Source organism: Callospermophilus lateralis, chromosome 8, assembly GCF_048772815.1.
Source record: "Callospermophilus lateralis isolate mCalLat2 chromosome 8, mCalLat2.hap1, whole genome shotgun sequence".
In the NCBI taxonomy this organism is placed as follows: Eukaryota; Metazoa; Chordata; class Mammalia; order Rodentia; family Sciuridae; genus Callospermophilus; species Callospermophilus lateralis.
Window position 1 is genome coordinate 29,900,651 of NC_135312.1, and position 19,579 is coordinate 29,920,229.

Sequence of the window (19,579 nt, forward strand, 5' to 3'; positions counted from 1 at the left end):
GATTGAACCCAGCACCTCACATGTGCTAGGCAAGCACTCTACCACTGAGCCATAACCCAGCCAAAAATTTAAATTGCAAAAATTAAAATATCTGAAATAAAACCTGGTAGGCCTGGAAGCAGCTAAATTTGAGTGAAAAGTCATAATTTGCAGTTGGCAAAATAACCAGAAAACAAACAAACAAAAGTCCTTGTTGCTAGGGTTGTTTGGCTGATATTCTTTACTGAACAGGTGTGGTTTGAGTCAAGGAGAAAAAGGAAACCAGCCCTTTAAAAATGGAACATGTGGGGCTGGGGCTATAGCTCAGTGGTAAAGTGCTTACCTCAAATGTGTGAGGCACTGGGTTCGATCCTCAGCACCACATAAAAATAAATAAAGACACTGTATGTTCATCTATAACTAAATTTTTTTTAAATGGAACACGTGATTGGGCTCTGGTCAGTGGCTAGGCTGTAAGGCAGATGGCTAGGCTGTAACAGAGGTGTCTGCTATCTCTAGGCAGGTGCAGAAATCATGACATGGATGTGTCAGTCTAGGTGAACAGAAACATGCCCTGTCACACTTGCAACCCAGTTCCATATTATTCCAGGTTCAGAACTGAAAAGGGAGGTTCAGAGCATGTTCTCTATTCTATTTAGAGGCAGAAAAACCAAAGAACAGGAGTCAGTTAACAATTAGGATTCTAAGTAGTGGCTTAATTCAAAAAGGTTGCCAGTAATTGGAAGCAGTTTCCACAAACCCATCATCACATTAAGGTAATTTTTTAATTTTTCTATGAATATAAAGAGAATAAATATTAATTAGGCTAATTTTTTAAAAATTTTATATGGAAAATATAAGAAAGGAGCTAGAAATGACCTGCTTTGCTCATCAGTAGGGAAATAACTAAATAAACTGTGATACAAACATATTACAAAATATAACAGGCATCTTAGGATACATATGAAGAGGACAATAATAAATAAGCAGGAAAAAGTTACAAAATATGTCAATATCTTGCCATTTTAAAACTATCTTTGTATATATGTGTGTATACAAGCTTACAAAAACTACAGTAGGATCTATGCACTATTGAAAATGGTTGTGATATTGAAGGGGTGAGAGAAAGGCTCTTAGCATTTTTCTTTAATTCTGAATTTACAATTTTTACAAGAAAAAAGTTTAGGGTTGAAGAGGAGAAAACTGGCTTGAAATAAACCTCTCAGAAAGCCACTGTTTCTAAATTGTTTTCCCTGGCTTTCACACACAGCATGTATACACGCACATTTTATATCTACATGTATATTTACAAACAGTTCATATGGGACATACACTTTGTTTGCTGCCCCTGCCCCTCAACTTAATATTTAGCCACACATTGAAGAAGGCCTTGCTGCATGGCCTTACTTCCTTGATGCTGTTATAAGTTTTAACTGCTGCAACATATCTGACTGTTGGAAGTTACTGTCGTGTATTTCACCAATCCCTCACAGTGGGGCAACCAAGGGCTTCCTGATTTCTCTGGCCTAAGTAGCCACAATAAAGACCCTCGCACACCCACGTTTCCCCCTTTGTTTACTTAGGACAAATGTGAACTTTCTAGGCCAAAGTGAAGGCATTTGGGTTTTGACTCACATTTCCAAACTGGCCTGCTATTAGGAGGGGATTTTTTTGGTTGTTATTGTTTGCTTTTTTCAAATCACAGCACACCCCCACCAACAAGGTCAGGGAAATCAGTTCAGCGCAGAACCAGAAAATCACAACCAGGCTGACTCCTTACGGGTGAACTGCGAGGCTTTCCGGGTGTGTGTTAAAGGGACAGCGGGGGATCCCGCGAACCCGAAGCCCGTCGCGGACCGGAGCGCACAGACTAGAAAAGTTGCCCCGGAGGATGGCCACGCGCGGCTCCTCGGGGGCCAGGGGACCCGGGTGCCGGGGGTCCGGAGGGGCGGGGCCGGGGGCGCAGAGGGCGGGTCCCTCTCCCCCGGCCGCGGGCGGGGCAGCTCGCCCGCCCCACCCCGCGCCCCGCCCCGCCCGCCCTCCGGCCGCGTCCCCGCTGGCCCTGCCGACGTGGCGGGGCGGGACCGCCGGGCGCTCCCGCGCGCACCCGGCCGCCTGAGCGGTAAGAACCCCGGGCACTCTCTTCCCATCCCCTTCCCCCGGCGGGCGGGGGATCGCCGGCAGCTGCAGCGGGGTGGTGGGAAGCCCCTGCCGTGGCTCCTGGTCCCAAGCCCCCAGAATCCTGCCCTCTGCGTTAGTGAGAAGCCTTCGGCGGGGACTTGGCACCCAGCGCGCGCGGCCGGGGAGGAGCCGGCTTGGGGGTGAAGGTCCAGGGAGTCTGGGACTGCGCGGCCGAGGGCCCTGCGTGGGTGCGGGCGTGTGAGTGTGTGTGTGTGAGTGTGTGTGTCGCTCCGGGTCCACGCTCATGCACACACCCACACGCCCGCACGCCGGGTCTGCCCCCTCGGCCAGCGTGAACACCCGTGGAGCCTGCCTAGTCCTCCCAAAGTATCCACTTGGCACCAGGCAAGTCTGAAAAGTTTCCCCCGTGTCCCCGGTCCAAGTCAGAGGCAGGGTGCAGGGTCCTCGCAGCCCAGGGACAGAAGGAGCAGGTCCCTGTAAGGCAAGGGCCTCCCTGGGGTGCGCGTACCCTTGGCCTGTGAAAGCCAAGCCCAGGCCTTGACCTCCCACCCAAGCCCGTCCCCCCTCCCCTGCAGACCCGCGCCCTGCTAGCTCTGTCGCCCTGTCAAACCTCTGAGCATCACAGCCCCAGGCTTGGGTCCTACCCCTCAATCCAACTCCCTCCACCCGTTCGTCTCACCTTCTCCCTGGAATCCGGTGAGTATTTCCAGCGCGTCCCATCAGGCTCCTGAATTTCACTGCCTTTTCCTGGAATAGGAAGACATCTCTCTCTCTCTGTGGGCGGTGAGAACGGTATCTATGCCCTGTTGACCCCATCAGTTCCCATTCTGAACATCTTGAAAGGTACCAGCAAGTGGCTTTTTAAATCAGTGTCTTGAACTCCATAAGACCTCAGCCAACCTGTGGTAACTGAGAGTGAACCAGGCTTTTTATCTCCAGAGGCTCTGACTGCTCTTGCTTCCTCCCAGTGGCCCTCTCAGAACCCCACCCATACACCTAAAGGCTCCTTTCTCCTTTTTATTAACTTCTTACGTTGTAAGCCTTAAGCAAAGGAATTAAACTTTAGAGAATTTGAGGCACAAGTGAACCAGTGAAGAAGGAATTTGTAGGTGGGAGGAGGATTTCCTGAATATTCAGGATTCAGGCCAGATGCGTAGTCATTTTATAATGCCAGGTTTATATGGAACATTACTTCTTTTAAAATGGTATCAAGCACAGTATATTTCAGTTTGGTAAATATTTGTGGGTAAGAAACAATGAATTGCTATTGGTGCCAGTCCTAGAGGTGAGAATGATGTAGAAACAAATACTTTAGGAGTAGAAGTCTGTGCAAAGTATCATGAAAACATAGAAATAGAAGAAATTAACTTTCTGGAAAGAGTGGGAACAGATTAAGGAAAATTTCAAAGTAAAATGTGATGTGGGACGTTGGGTATCTATGGGCACAGGAGTTTGCCAAGGCAGGTGGAGGCAGGGCAGCCCAGGCAGAGGAATGGCATGAGCAAAGGCAGGGTTCATGACCAATGATGGGCAAAGAGGTCAGGTACAGCAGGGATGGAGGTTGTGTTGAGAAATGCAGGAGATTGAGTGAACAGAGCTTGGTTACAAAGGCCACTGGTGCTGTCCCAAGGTGTTCACACCTAATAGTTTTTAAACAAAGGGGCAAGTAGGTCTTGCCTATGTTCCAAAAAAAATGACTGGCAGACACATGGAGACTGGTCTGGGGTCTGGGCACATGATAATGTACTTGTCAAGCTGCACAGGGACTCAAATACTCTCATCCAGAAGTTTATTCCTGGTCCTTCACTAACTAGTACTTTTTTTTTTAAACTGGGAGAGATGACCTCATACAGAATATCATGTTACCACATTTTTATTTTGCCAAGCAAGGACTTTAAAAAAAAATCTATCCACTGTCACCACTTTTTCATAAAAGGAGAGACATCGTAGTACCGATAAAAGCACAAAAGCTAAACTTGCAGGACGAAGCCAGAGCTTTATGTTTAATAAATTTAGATTTATTAAAAACTCAAAATCTTGTCCTCATTTCTCTCTGTCATCAGGGGCCAGTTCTGCAGTCAGGGTTGGGAACAAAATATTCATATCATCTTGTCCAACTTACTCTGCAGAGGAGGAAGGGAGGAAGCCCAGTAAGGATGAGTGAGTTGTTTGCCTACAAAGGAACTTTGCAACCAGAGGCCACAACTTGTGACTCTGACAGGGCCCTGCTCTTTCCACGTCTGAATCCCATCCCTCCCACCCCTCACTATTCCTCTGTGCAGCCTCTTGTCCCGACTCCACAGATATCTCTCCTGAATGTCCAGAGCTCATTCCTGAATGCTGGACATTTGCACATGCTCTTACCCTCCCACTCTCAAATACCTTATCAAAACCACTTTCAAGATTCTCCTTTGCATGAGGTCAGTCTAGTTCAGGTATCTTTTTTCCTTCCTTTGATATGCTGTTTTGCATCACTTTTTAGCTGTTTTGTTTTAGCTCCTCAAACAGATTATTCATTTCTGAAAGACAGTGACCATGTCGCTTGTTTTACATTTACTTGGGGGGAGCCGTGGTTGCAGCTCCAATACCTTGGATAGTTCTAGGAGCATTTTAGGTGATGAATGAATTTGCTCATGAAAAACTAACTTATTCCCAGCACACAAAGGCTTCTTTATACCCCACGCTTCATCTCCTTGGAGTTTCCTGAAGCAGCCTCCTTGTTCCTGTGGGTTGAGTCTCCCTAGCATCAAAGCTACGGACACGGCTGCAGTGCGAGTGTTCCAAACCAGAAATCAGGAAAGATTTCTGACTGTACTTATAGGGCATCGAGACAGAGATGAGGGTCATCCCCGAAAATGTCCAGTGTCACCACTGAAGTCCTGGTGGACTCTCCCAGTCCATGCTCAGAATACAGCTGTGCATTTACAGCACACAATTTCTAGTGGTGTCTTAGAAGGGCACAGTCTTAAAAATGATTACATTTTCCCCATCACAATAGCATCTAGAGTCAATAAAGTTCTCTCAGAACAAATACATTTTAAAAGAGCATTTGCTTCTTTCTCACTTTTTTTTTTTTTTTTCTGGTTTTGGTTTAGGGAAAATTACAACCATACAGGTAGAAGCAAATACAAATTAGAAATACACGCAGTTAGAAGTCCAAATAGGGATGATCTCACGGTGACTATCCCTATTAAACACGTGTAAAAATCTGGTCTTTCTGAGATGTACACATTGGCCATCAGGGGTAGGCGAGGGCTATTAGTTCCGTGGGTTGAGTCCTCTTAGCATCAAGACCAGGAACATGGCTTCCATCTCCCTAACCAGGAGGCTCTGTATTCATGTGTATATTAGCAACCAGACTTAGTTATACAGCCTGTTCTTGTTGGCTTGAAGTCATAGCTCAGTGTCCTTTAGGCCTCTGTCTAGAGGACGGACTTAGACAACATTTTACTCAGTTTCAGGCTCTTGAGTTCTGTGGTCAGCTAGAAGCACCCAAAAAACCCTATTCCAAAGGGCCACAGGCTACTAGACTTAGTATAATTGTATGCTCTGGTCACAGAAAGGCAGAGGGACCAGTACGTTTTTTCTCACTGATCCACATATCTTAAGCACTTTCCATTTCGTAAGTGGAAAAAAAAAAAAAAAAGAGAGAGAGAGAGAGAGATTTCTAAGACTGTTGTGCTAATTAGCATACCCTGGAGCACCAATCAGAAAGGACAGTATTGAACCCTCTCCAGAGGTGGACACCCAATTATAGATTTTGAAATGCTCACTAAAGGCCCCTCGAGAGTATATTCCTGAATAGAGCACTTTCCATGTTAACCAGACACCCTTAGGGTGTAAATTAGAACTAATTAACTTGCACTATGTCACATGGTATAGCTAAAGTATTTTAGAATACATTAGGAACAGTATGACAATGCATTAGGACAAAACATGTACATCAAAGTGTCATTATGCTGTTTATTTGCCCATGAATGTTTATCAGCCAGGTTTATTCTCTTAGAAAAGTGAAATAGATTGGAGTTTCTTAATAGTTCATATTGTTACGGTATGCATGATGGCCCACTCCTGTAATCCCAGCAGCTCAGGAGGCTGAGGCAGGAGGATTACAAGTTAAAGGCCAGCCTGGGCAATTTAACAAGTCCCTGTCTCAAAGTGGTAGAATGGTTCTGGGTTCAATCCCCAATAGGATAAGTGAATAAATTAAAAAAAAAAATCACTTTACAAAGAAAACAATGTCAGATAATGTCTATGGCCAACTACAGAAGAAAAAGGAAATAAAAGTGATGGATGTCAAAGTGCCATTTATTCATGGGGTTCTTGAGGTCATGGCCCTAGAACCTAGGTGAGGATAGGACAGATTAAGACAGAGAAATCTGTACTCTGTGTCAGGCAGGTAATCCCCTGGGCCAGGGGCCAGCGAACATATTCTATAACAGGCCAGAGAAAATATTTAGGCTTTGTGGCTTCGCAGGCCTTAGGGTCTATGATGGAAACCCCCCCCCCCCCGCCTCTGCTACTGTAGTGCTGGAGAAGCCTTAACTATTGAACAAAAGGGCACATCTCTGTTCAATAAAATTTCATTTCTAAAGCAGGCAGAAGGCAAGATTTGGCAGTTAGGTTCTGGATTTCCGATCCCCTGTCCTAGGCCATTCCTCACTCAGAAAGAGGTTTTCACAAAGATGCTTCAGCTTCCAAATGACAACTTTTCAAATCCCCACCCCACTGCCAGCCTCCATTTGGTTCCATTTGCTCCAGAAACCTCAGTTGCATCCCTTATCTGCACAGTGGGTGTGTATCACTCCACTGTTTCAACTAGACTTTGAGCAGATTCCTTGACAGCCCTTGGCCATCCTTGCATACTTTAGACTTGTTATTTCAGCTGGAGGGAGTAAGCACCCTTTGCCTTTCATACCTGGAGGTTTGTATGCAGGAGTCTTGTCTCTTAACTCAGGATCTGGCAGGTATTTCTGGTTTTGCTCTACCATGTGCTCCTGTCATCACGCAGGACCTCACCATGAGCCCAAGAGCAACAGGGCCAACAAATCATGGACTGAAAACTCTAAAACTATGAACCAGAATCAACCTTTCCTCTGTATAAGTCTATTATCTCAGGAATTTGTTAAAATGACAGCAAGCTGAGAACACTCTCAGTTAACCATGAGGTAAAGGAACAAAAAAGTCGGACAGTGTGGAATTGTAGAATCATTTGGAACCCACCAGATGTAAGAGAGCCTCCGAGTATCTCTACACGAATATTAATATAACTCAACAGTCGTATTTGTTGAGATTCCCACTATATGAAAAAAAGTGTTTAAGTACTATGTAAAATATGAAAACAAAACGAGGAAGTCCCTGACTTCATAGAAGTTACAATATAATAGGAAAAAAGAACACCACAAGCAACTTTTAATCAGAGAGGACTTGATTAAAGGTGGGGTAGACCCAAAGCATGCTGGGGGTTCCAAAAAAAGAAAAATTCAATCCAACTGGGAGGACCAAAGAATGGAGGAGGCAGTTGTTTTATCTGGGACTTAACTGGGTAACATATACACACACACACTATACCTACAGACATATGTACATGAGTGTGTGTGTGTGTGTTTGTATGTGTATGCCATTGGTTGAAAGTCAGGGAAGGATCAGGCAGTATTGAGGATAGGACTCTGATGGATTCAATCTTAAAATCAGATGTGGGTTCAAACTTGAAATTCATCTTGTACAAGTATGGCATCTAGCCTCATTTTCTTCATCTGTAAAATGGAGCTCATCATATCTTACTTGCAGGAGAAAATACATTTAAATGTCCAATTTACCAAGTAGTCGGTACTTGGTAAATGATAGTTATTGATATTATATATTCTTGAGAAGGTGAAGGTTTAATCAGTGACAGTGTTGAGATTTTAAGTCCGGATTGTTGGGGAAATCTAGGTGTTGTTAAGGGAAATACAAAAGACAAGAAGATCTAGAATTAAGAGTAAGACAGTAGGTTTCCCTGAGCACAGAAAGAGATGTCCAGCCAGCCATTAGAAATACTTGTCTGGAGGTAGAGTTTTTATTTAAATAGAAGCATTGTTGAAATATAATTTATATACTCCAAAGTTCACCCATATAAAAGTATTCAGCTCAGTGGTTTTTATTATATGTACATAATTGTACAGCCATTACCACCATCTAATTTTAGAACATTTCATCAACCCCAAGAGAGACTTCATACCTGTTGGCGGTCACGCCTCATCCTCCTCCATTCATCCCCTACACAAATCTTTCCATCTCTATGGAATGGAGGAAGAAGATATAATTGAGAGCCACCACAGAGAAATGGTGCATGAAAACTGTCAGAGATGTGACCCACCCAGGAAGAAGGCGCAATAGAAAGGATGAGACAGACTCGTGGGGTGACTATTTGAGGAACAGGAGGGAAGCAGAGCCCTGTGAGTAAACCTGTACACGATGTGGTCAGTTAGTTATATGGCGTCTCACATGTGTTAGTTTAGTAGCCACTTGAGATCTGACCAGTTGGTAAACACTGAAGTCAACAAAAACACCCAATGATTTGCCTGAGATTGGCTTCTAATGCAATAAAAACACCATGTCTTTATTCTTGCCTAAGCAAATGATGGTCCTGCACCAACCTTCTCAAGCTACGCTACCCTAGAAAGTAGCTGCGTGTGCCTATGTAAATTTAAAGTTCAATGATTGAAAAATTAAATGAAATTAAAATTCTAGCTCCTCCACTGCACTAGCCACATTTCAAGTGCTCAGTAGCCTCTTGTTAATTGCCACATTGGACAGTGCATGCACAAAGTAATCATGTTGTCATGGAAAGTTCTACATGAACTTTCTTAGTAGGGATAAGAGGAGAGTCCTACCATCCTACACGAATTCAAAACTTTCCAAAAGAGCTCTCCACAGATAGCCTGCTTTCCTTATTTGACTTCATATCTCAAATCCCTTTCCCCTTCATCCTTGTGTTTCCCTGACTGAACTACTGTCCAATGAGAGTCCAAACCTTCCCCAACAATGGCCCCAACAGTGTACATTTATGTGTATGTATGTCTCTTTCTTGTTAATCTCTGATGACATTGCAAAGCTATATGACAAATATATTTTTATAAGTTCCCAAATATTTTCTATGCTGCTCTCATTGTTCTCTACCAAATCAGATTAAACAAATAATTTTATGCATAATATGCTTAGTTTCCATGTGCTTATCTCTTCATGCCAAGTAAGAAATCCTTAAAGGTTTAAAGATAAGGCTATATATTAGTTTTCTATTGCTGCTGTATCAAATTGCAACAAATTTAGTGGCTTATACCAACACAGGTTTGTTCTCTTGCTGTTCTAGAGGTCAGAAGTCTGAAATTAGTTTCTTCTGGCTCAAGTCATGGTGCCTGCAGGGCTGGTCCCATGGAGTCATGGAGGGAAGAATGGCTTCCTTGTCTTCTTCAGCTTCTAGTGGCTTCCCTTGTTGCTTGGTGTGTGGCTCCTTCCTTCATTTTCAAAATGCATCACTTGAATCTCTGCTCCTGTCATTGCCCCTTCTCTTTGTAGTCCAGCCTCCCTATGATGAGGACATTTGTGGCAACACTTAGGGCCCATTCTGGTAAACCAAGATGATCTCCCCATCTCATGATCCTTAACTAATTACATCTGCAGATTCCTTTTACCATGTAAGGCAACATGCACAGGTTCAGGGATTAGGAGCTGGGTGTCGTCAGCTTGCTACAAGATTACATAAAGCCATTTATCAGTAGAAAAAACTTTACCCCAGATTTAATTGGGTTATTCAGGGCTTTGGAGGAAAGCTGAACAATTCAGATCAAAGCATAAAATGTTTGTTGGTATTTGTGTCGACAGATATTAAAATGTCTGATGATGCCAGTGACACCGTAGCCACTTCAGACAGAGAAGACATTACGAAGGTTTCCAGTAGTGATTCTTTACCTGAGGATGCGGAAGTGCACAGTGACTCAGCTACAGTCTCAAACAAGCTGGCACCAGGGGAGCCCAGAGGAGACGTGTGTGAGGATGCAGCTCATCAGGGCACAGAGACTGCTGCTGCTGGGCACCCACAACAGCCCAAAGATGCAGGTACCACGGAGACCCCCCTCAATGGAGAAGTGACCGAGGACACACTAGCAGAGTGCGTCGATTCTGTCAGCCTTGAGGGAGAACCTGGGTCTGAAATACCCCTGAAAGAACCGAATGATCCGGTAAGAGTGCTCATTCAGGCCATTTCAACTTAAGTTCTTCCCGACACCTATTATCTTAGTCCATTTCCTGTTGCTACCAAAACCATCCCACAGACTTGGGAGGTTATATAGAAAGAAGGTTTATTTTGACTCAGAGTTCTGGTCCAAGGTCAAGGGGCTGCATCTGCTGATGGTCTTCTTGCTGGCAGGGTTCCAAGGTAGCTAAGGGATCAGATGGCCAGAGAAAGAGAGTGCACAGGAGACCTAGCCAAACTGACTGTGATAGCAGATCTACTCTCAAGATGACCCATTAACCCGTGAATCCATTAATCACAGGAATGAGTTAATCCTTTCACGAAGGCAAAGACCCAATCACCTCTTAAAGGTCCCTTCTGGTCCCAACTCTTAATATGTCTTAATGAAGATTCAATTTCAATAAGAGTTTCAGAGGGAACAAGCCATATTCAATTCATGGCACATACCATGTGCAGAACTTTGGGTCAAGCTCTGCAGGTGGGAATTGATGACTCAGAATATGGTTTGACATCACCTCTATCATCAAAAATGTGTTGTGTAGCAAGATAAGACATGTAAGAAAAATTTGTTGCCCTCATATCTACATTTTGCCAATTCTGTTGTAAATAGTAGCCACCAATTGTTGGAGAGAGCCTGTGCCAGGCACTCCACCGGCCACCTATGTGTCATGTAATTCACTCCATACAATAATTCAGAGCTTATGAACTCCAATTTGCAGATGAGGTACCCAGGCTCAGAGACATTAAGCAGCTTGTCCTGGGCCACTCTGGAGTAAACAGAGAATATCATAATATCAGACTTAATGACTCCAGGTGACTAAGGAGCCAGATTCTACCCTAAACAAGTCAGTGTTTCCATAAGGCCACTTACATTCTGCATAGTTATACATCCACCACGGAAATTGTCACATTCAGATCACTGTCATCACATACCACCTCCGGGGGACCAGCCGTAGAGCCACCTCTCACCCATTCCCTTCAGTGCCTGCATCTGTCCCTCTGGAGGATAAGATCGGCCAGCATTTCCTTGTTGGCACTCTGTGCCAAACCACAGGACCACACAAGCTGGGTTTTCCTGGTTCCTCCCCTCTAGGAACAAAGGGAGGGATGGGGCAGCAGGTGCTCAGCCAGGAGGAGATGAGCTTATGTGATTCTAGGTGTAACTCAATCTGATAAAAATCTCATTACCCCTTTTTAAACATTTCAGTAGGGAAATGCCTACTTTGGGTTTAAAAAAATTTAGTGAAACCTCTGTGGCCAGTGTCTTCTATCCTGTGCAGGATAGATGGCCTTCTACATGATGGTGCAGAAGAGGATCAGGATCTGTTCTCCACTAGCCCTGCTCACCCTGAAGTGTGCACCTTAGGTCACCCCAAAGTAACTACATGGTATGTCATAGGGGACATGTTATAGGGATCCTGGTACCGCCTTCCCTCCCCTCCAGAAAAACATTTGGAGAGGGCTGGGTGTGTAAGATCAATGTTTGTCTTATTTAGACAAGACTTTAGTTCAAGCCCCAGCACTGCATTTATTCTTTTGGCTACTAGGTTATTTTTTTTTTCTCTTTCTTTTTTTTTTTTTTTTTTTTTGCAATCCTGGGGATTGAACCCAGGGATACTCTCCCAGTGAGCTCTATCGCCAACCCTTTTTAATTTTTGAGACACTAAATTGCTGGAGGTCTCACTAAGCTGCTGAGGCTGACCTCAAACTTGCAATCCTCCTGTCTCAGCCTCTTAGTTCACTAGGATTACAACCATGTACCACCATGCCCAACTTTCATATATTAATATCGAAAAAAAAAAAACAGGAACAGCAGCCACAAAACCTAAGGGAAATCAGAGTGGGACATTCCTAAGCTTCAGGCTTAGTAATTTTGAGAGTTAGACCAGGGGATTATGCCCATCTGCCCAGAATAGAGGAGAGGTAGGAAGAGTGGGGATTTGAGTTGGGTCTTCTCAGTTCTAGGAACTGTTTTGTCTCTGAGCTGTCTTTCTATTACAGGGAACTATAGTTCCTGATTTTTATTGTAAGTATTATTGCTAATAAATATATTGCTTCAGTAATAAAATATAACTGAGCCGCACTATTCTGATCTGAGATGACTTAAAGGAACCACGTAAGCTCTCTGCTAATTCAAAACCCATATGCTGCTGATGGATAAATCATACATTCCAATTTCACATTTCTAATAATTATAATAGGATTGTAAATTAAGAGAGCACAATGAAAATTCAATATACTCCTGCCACATCTGCCTTCTTAAATTGTTTGCACAAATGAATGCTACTTTGAAAATACCTTATAAACCTCCTTGATGCTACAGAAGTACAGCCTCTTGGCAACAGATAGCTCCCCCGCCCCTGCACCACCCTGATAGCATTTCAAGGACTTTGGACAGGTTATTTCACACACACCCACACACACACACCCACACACACACACACCCACACACACACACACACCCGGGGACTGGAGATTGAACACAGGCTCTCATGCATGCTAGGCAAGTGCTCCATTACTGAGCTTCACCCCAGCCCTTCAAGGACTTTGGGAAGACGAGCATTTCCTCATTTGAAGCATCACAAAGTACCTGGATGGAAGTACAAACACTGGCCACAGAGGTTTCACTAAGTTGCTGGGGGTCTGCATGTGTGTGTGGGATATTACATCAGGAGCTCAGACAGCCTGAAGGCCTGGGAGAGACACCTGGGGAAATAAATGCCCAGGAGCTTGTCCCTTCTAAGAAGGGCAGAAAGCTGATCTGGCTGAACTTGAGAACCTTGAGGGTAGAGGGTATCCTTTTTACCAGGTCCTACTTAAATCCTTCTATGTAGATGCAAATTTAGTCTCTTTTAAAGAATTACCAGAAAAGTATATTCTTATCCTGAGTTACTCATCTGAAATTATTAGAAGTCAATTTTGTGCACAGTCTTCAAATATTGTTCATTTATTCTGTTTGCTCTTTGTTGGAAACTTATAAGAAATCTTATTGCAAAGGTGAAAATATCCAGAGGAGAAAGCATTTTACAACTTAAAAAAAGAAAGTCCTTGACTCAGAAGTTTGCTTATGAGTTGGTTACTTGGATCTTGAACATGGGTTACCAAGAAATGGCAGACTCTATAGGAAAAGAGTCAAGCTCAAAAGCTTATTTGATCCCAGGTATAACTCAACCTGATAAAAATCTCATTACCCCTTTCTAAAGGTTTCAATAGGGAAATGCCTACTTTGGGTTTAAAAAACCTTAGTGAAACTCTGTGGCCAGTGTTTGTACTTCCATCCAGATGCTTTGTGATGCTTCATAATGAGAAATGCTCATCTTCTCAAAGTCCTTGAAGGGCTGGGGTGAAGCTCAGTGGTAGAGCACTTGCCTAGCGCGCATGAGGTCCTGTGTTCAATCCCCAGTTCCAGGGGGAAAAAAATCTGTCCAAAGTCCTTGAAATGCTATCAGGGAGGTTTTTGTTTAAAAAAAAAAAATAGCCTTTGAGGTAGTATGCACCAGTATCTTCTAGAATACATTAGATTTTGTGATAGTTTGCATAAATGTGTGTATTTCTATAACTGATTTGTGTCTGCATAGACTTTGGCTCTGGGTACCCTTAATATCCAAGCCATCAGGCTTACCTTTAACTGGCCCAGGGTGGAGGCTATCTCTTGGCCCACATGGTAATGCCATCAGGGTGAGGCCAAAGAAGAGGGAAGGCCAGGAGCCTACCAGCGAGGCTGGAATCCTGCTCTGAAGGATCACACGAGGCAATTAAACCATCCTTTGGGACGCCGTTTCTTCCTACTCCTTTCTGATGGAATTGAGCCTTTCTGCAGGAATCCACTTGAAAACATTCATGAGAAAGAATCCCCATCCTGGCTTGAACATCAGAGGTCGAAGCAGATTCTCTATGATCTACCAGATCCGTGACACCATGCTTTCCATCCAGGAATCTGGGTGGTACAGCCAAGTTCAGGAGGCCTAAAATCTAGCTGGAGAGAAACATCATACAAAAGCAATTATATCCTGTCCTATGGCATGAGGGGCACCCTTGATGGAGCACATAAATTAGTCTCCAGAGGTCAGGCAGGTCTTCAACCTCAACAGAGAGGTTTGTTCTGGAGACTGATTGGTAGTAATATTTGTTCCCAGGGGTCTTGTGGGGCTTTATTATGAACCTTTAGAAGTCTCACACCAATGCAAAAGACCAGTTATGGAGAAGATTAAAAAAATCCCAGTGTTACCACTACAAGTCCACTCAAAGGAAAATTTGAGACTGTGGAGTACCCCATAGATGGTTCTCTTCCTAGCAAAGGAAAAGCCAAACATTGAAGAGCCATAAAATTGCTATCAAAGGAGACAAAGGGGAGGGAACATGGCCTAGACATGCTGGTGGCAGATTTTTGCATTCTAAACTGGATGCTCCACTTCTCTTTGAGTATTTCCCCTTTTAGACCTGCTGTATATGATGACACCCAGTTTGGGGCTTCAACCTGGTGGTGCCATTTGGCCATAAAGAGCAGTGCTTCCCAAATCTGGGAGCCTATTAGAATCACCTGAGATGCTTGTCAAAAATTCAGATTCCTGGGCTTTAGCCTAAGACATCGTATTCAAAAGGTCCAGTGGAAGGTAAGGGTCTATTTTTAATGAGTTGTCCCAGATGATACTCTTGCAGTCAGTCTGTGGACCAGTGTTTGGGAATCACTAATTCTAGGACACAGAAGAACTCACTGGGGGATGTGGAGGAATTGAGAAGATGTTGAGTTCCGTATTGAACACACCAGGGAAGCTCTTTGTAGGCAGTTGATTATAATGGTCTGTGGAGAAACAGGTGCCTTGTAGGCTCTCAGCACCTGAATGGTTATTTAAGTAATGAAAATGGGTGAGATTGCCCATGTGTTTTGTGTGTGTGTGTGTGTGTGTGTGTGTGTGTGTGTGTGTGAAGAACAAAGGTCAAGGACTCAACGCTGGAAAGCTCCTGTCTCTAAGCTGATTTGGTCATGCACAGCTTATAGATGGAATACGGGGATAGAGGTAGTGATGGTGGCAATGATGATTTTGAGGTAGCCAGAGAAGAAGTTGATATGGTGAGAGTTACCTGTTCCCTCTACAATCTCACCACCATACTCTGTAAGTGAAATCAAGTCTCAAATCATATTATACCACTCTGTTGTTTTTAAATAAAACATTAACAAGAGGGTTAAAAATAGTTCATGAGCCCTGTTTTTTGTATAGGTTTGAACACCCTATTGTGCTGCCTCTTTTGATGCTCTTACCTTGAGGGAAAGGCCCCATCTGGATTTCAGAGGTGGGGCTTCTGCCCTGGGAAGAAACTTGGCATTAAGCGAAGAAAATTCCCTGAAGTTCAAAATTAGGTGGAGGACCATTTATACAGGGCACAATCCCTTCTTATACCTTATTCATGTAAAGAGAGGAAGAACCCCTTAAATATATATGCCCATCTACAAATCTTGACTACCTTTGATTTTCGCCATCCAGATCGCCATTCAGGTGTTCAGATGGTTAGTTAAAATATTCACATGTTTACCAATTAAAATCCATTTCTGCAAATCAGTATGCTAATTAGCATAGCATCAGGTGTTCACAGAGGGACAGATAATAGAATTGCTCATTATAGCTGCCTCTGGAGTGTGGCATTCCTGATTAGAATGCCGCTGACCTTCCTGGACTGTGCGTGCTTTATTGGAGAGTTGTCAGCCCGTGGACTGTAGTGTAATCTAAGAAGCACCCATAATATCACAGGATGCATGTAGAAAAATTTTAAAATAAACAACTGAGAATCCATTGGTTCTCAGGATGGAGACTGTTTAGGGGTAGGCTGTTTGGGAGGTGGGGCCTAGTGAGAAGTCCTTAGGTCATTGGGAGAGCTGCCTAGAAGCTCTCATGAGAGTGAGCTGTTAAGCCCAATGCTGATCCCTGAATTGCTCTCTGATTCCTGTTTTGAGATTTGCTCTCTTCCACATGCACTCCCACCACTGGGACACCATTTGCCACGAAGTCCACACCCAAGCCATGCCAGCGCCTCACCTTGGCCTTGAACCTCTAGGACTGTGAGCTAAATGAACATGTTTTCCTGATAAAACAGCTTGCCTCTTGTATTTTGTTTTAGTAATGGAAAATGAACTAATAAAGATGCCATGATAATAGAATACTGTAAAGGTATAAAAGTGGTTAAACTTCAAATGCTATTGAGAGATCAAGTAATAAAAAGACTAAAATGAGTCCATGGTTTTGACAACAAGGAAGTCACTGTGAGCTTGATGAGAATGGCCTCATAAAATAGTGGCAGTGAGAGTCATGCTGGGTAAGATGAAGAGTGAAGAGGGGAGTGGATACAGAAAGCAGACACTTTTTTTTTTTAAGAGGTGAAGAAGAAATCTATAGAACAGAAACCAGATAAGTTTGAAAGAATCACTTTCTCCTTGTTGTGATTTTCATTTGTTGGTGTGGAGACAGATAAATCATGTGCATGATTAAATGTTGGAAGTATCCAGTAGAAGGAAAGGTTGAGAAGCCAGAAGAAGGGATAACCAATCTGCACACACCCAGGGGAGTTGAGGGGTGCGAGTGGTACCTAAGAGGAAAGCATCGTCCCCAATTAACAGAAGGGTATATTTAGACAGGGTTTGAGGGTTATAGGCCAGTGTGTATGTTTTGTGCATAAAAGGAACTAATTAGCTGTTTAATTTGGTTTAAACAATTAGTGTTTGATTATTAAGATTGCAAATCCATTAAGCCTTATTCTTCCTTAGGCTCCATGTTTGTCTCATAGATCCTTTTCTGTTTAGAAGTCTATCAAAATTGAACAGTCACTTTCAAGGGGTTTCTGAAATGTTTGGTCCTTTCTACCATCTTAAACAAGTTTCAGTATTTTAAACAGCATTTAAAAGTGTGATGGATGTATTTTATTTCCTCTTTAAGTACCTCATTTATCTACTGATACAAAGCCTTACTGAGTACTTAATAATTGTTATAAAGCTATTCAATTTATAGAGTGGATTTTAAAGACCTCTCAAATGTTATAATGGTGTGCATACACTGAGGAAGATTTCAGCTGAACATCAGAAGTCTAATAATTTGTTCCTTTTAAATTGGATTTCAAAAAGTGGCAAATGGGTCAAATTTCATAAATTTTAGTAGGACAGAAAAGACCAAGCGTACACACAAATATTAATAGCCTGTCTTTGATGCTTTAAACCTTTCTACATATAATTTTTAAATCTTCCCAGAGTTGAATGAGGTGCACTCACCACGGAAGAAAATGACTTGGAAATAACTGAGTTCATTGTCAGCAGATATTTTGACAAAGCTGCAGATGTCCTGAGCAATTGACACCCTTCTACTGACCTACTGAGTCCCCCTTTAGAGTGGCTATGTCATGAATTACAAAACTTAAAAAGGATTTGGTTGCATAGATCCTATGGCCCACATCATTGGACATAAGATAGCCTCAGGATCTAATTTCTCATCTTCTCAAGGAAATAGGATAATTATATTGATCTTTGATCTTTAACACATATACTTGCCATATAAAGGTTAAAGACCTTTGTATTGGATAGAATCTGGAGGTTTATAAATTTTTCTAATGATACCTTTGAACTTAATGGCCTAAAATAAATTTTATTATTTTTGTTGGGCATCAAACCTCATGCATGCTAACTAAGCATTCTACCACTGAGCTAGACCCCTAGCCCCAATGAATGTATGATAGACCTTTAAATGGGATACTAGATAGGTAAGTATTTTTTTTTCTATTTAAAGCACTTTGAACTTGATGAAATTCTGCACTTTTTTATATTTTTAGGGCACACAGTGGTTATAGACGTTTAAATGATCTTTAGTTGAGTATTGGACATCCTTCATCAATCCATGTCAATTTGCTGTTACAGTATGAGGACATTCTGAAAGTTCATGGGGAGGGGGCAGAGACTTCTCGTTTATTTTCCCTGTGACTTAAGACATGAAGTTGTCTGTTAAAGGAGGTGAAAATTGCACGGGGCAGGGGGGAGAAGGGTGAGAAAAAAAGCTTTAAAATAACTAGATTTGATAATGAAGATCTGAGTTAATCTGTGCTGCATATTTCGTAGTTTCCTGTATGTGACATCAAGGCCATTTGAAGTGGAGTCAATATTCACGATGAGATAATTTATAATGAATGTTTAACATTTGGTATATATATATTTTACATTAAATGTGCACATTTAGTCATGTGAGCATTTGCCGTTGAGAACAAATATTCTTTGTAGCTGATAAGAAGTCCCAACTCAAGCCAGTGCAGTGGCACATGTCTCTAATCCCAGCTATTTGGGTGGCTGAGGCAGGAAGATCATGAGTTTCAGGCCAGCCTGGGTAACTTGGCAAAATCCTGTCTTAAAAAAAAAAAGTCCCAACTCAATGTCAGAGGACTTTATTAATAAGGCAATTGAAGTAGTCACTTATTATATAGCAAAAAATTTCTAGACTCATTTAACATTTATTTCCATTTGCTAGTCAATTACCAGCTGTCAGAACTTATTAAATATTGTAAATTTGAGTCAGAAGCTGTCACCCCTAAGTGTATTAACTCTTCCTGCTCCTCGGTAGTGATTTGTCCTATGAAAGAGTGATATTAATCATCAACTTACATCTGTCTTCATGATGGTATAAAATTGTCACTGGGTTCCATTGCCAAAGTGAAGTAAATCAATGTAGACACCAAAAATGAAAGCAGATAATCAGGAGTATTTCCATTCATGTTAACAGGCTGCTCTTTGTAGACTGAACAAAAAATAAAAGCCAACTTTTAAAGCTTTTTGCTTCACAGTTTTAAAAATGCAGTTTCTTATTATTATTACCGGCTAACAATTTATGGAATATTTATTATATGCCAGACGCTGTGCCCACAACTTCATATGAATTATTTCTTGTTTTTAAAAATATTTATTTTTTATTTATAGGTGGATATAATATCTTTGTTTTATTTTTATGTGGTGGTGAGGATCGAACCTACTGCCTCACACGTGCAAGGCAAGCGCTCTCCCTCTGAGCCACAATCCCAGCCCCTGAATTATTTCTTTTAATCGTCACAAGGCTTATGAGGTTATTGGTTCTTATAGTTCTAATACTGCCATATCTCTCATTTTGTAATAAGGAAGAAAGAAGGTCTAACAGGAACTTGAGTAACTTGTTGCCCCAAATGGCAGTGTTTGGACCCAAACCCAGGCAATTTAATTTCATGACC

The 19,579-nt window shown here is 42.5% G+C and overlaps 1 protein-coding gene across 4 annotated transcripts in view; it reads left to right on the top strand.

Moving 5' to 3' along the window:
- The first annotated feature begins 2,032 nt into the window (after positions 1-2,032).
- Fam114a1 (family with sequence similarity 114 member A1) overlaps positions 2,033-19,579 on the top strand; it is a 60,970-nt gene continuing 43,423 nt past the window's right edge. Inside the window, exons 1-3 of one of the 4 annotated variants that reach the window (XM_076864229.2) lie at positions 2,061-2,101; positions 8,309-8,558; positions 9,985-10,340. In XM_076864229.2, coding sequence (XP_076720344.1) covers positions 8,453-8,558; positions 9,985-10,340 — 462 coding nt within the window. In that variant the 5' untranslated portion in view covers positions 2,061-2,101; positions 8,309-8,452. Of the gene's footprint in view, positions 2,102-2,766; positions 2,818-8,308; positions 8,559-9,984; positions 10,341-19,579 lie in introns of those variants that run through there. The other 3 variants (XM_076864230.2, XM_076864231.2, XM_076864232.2) reach the window with 3 other exon arrangements.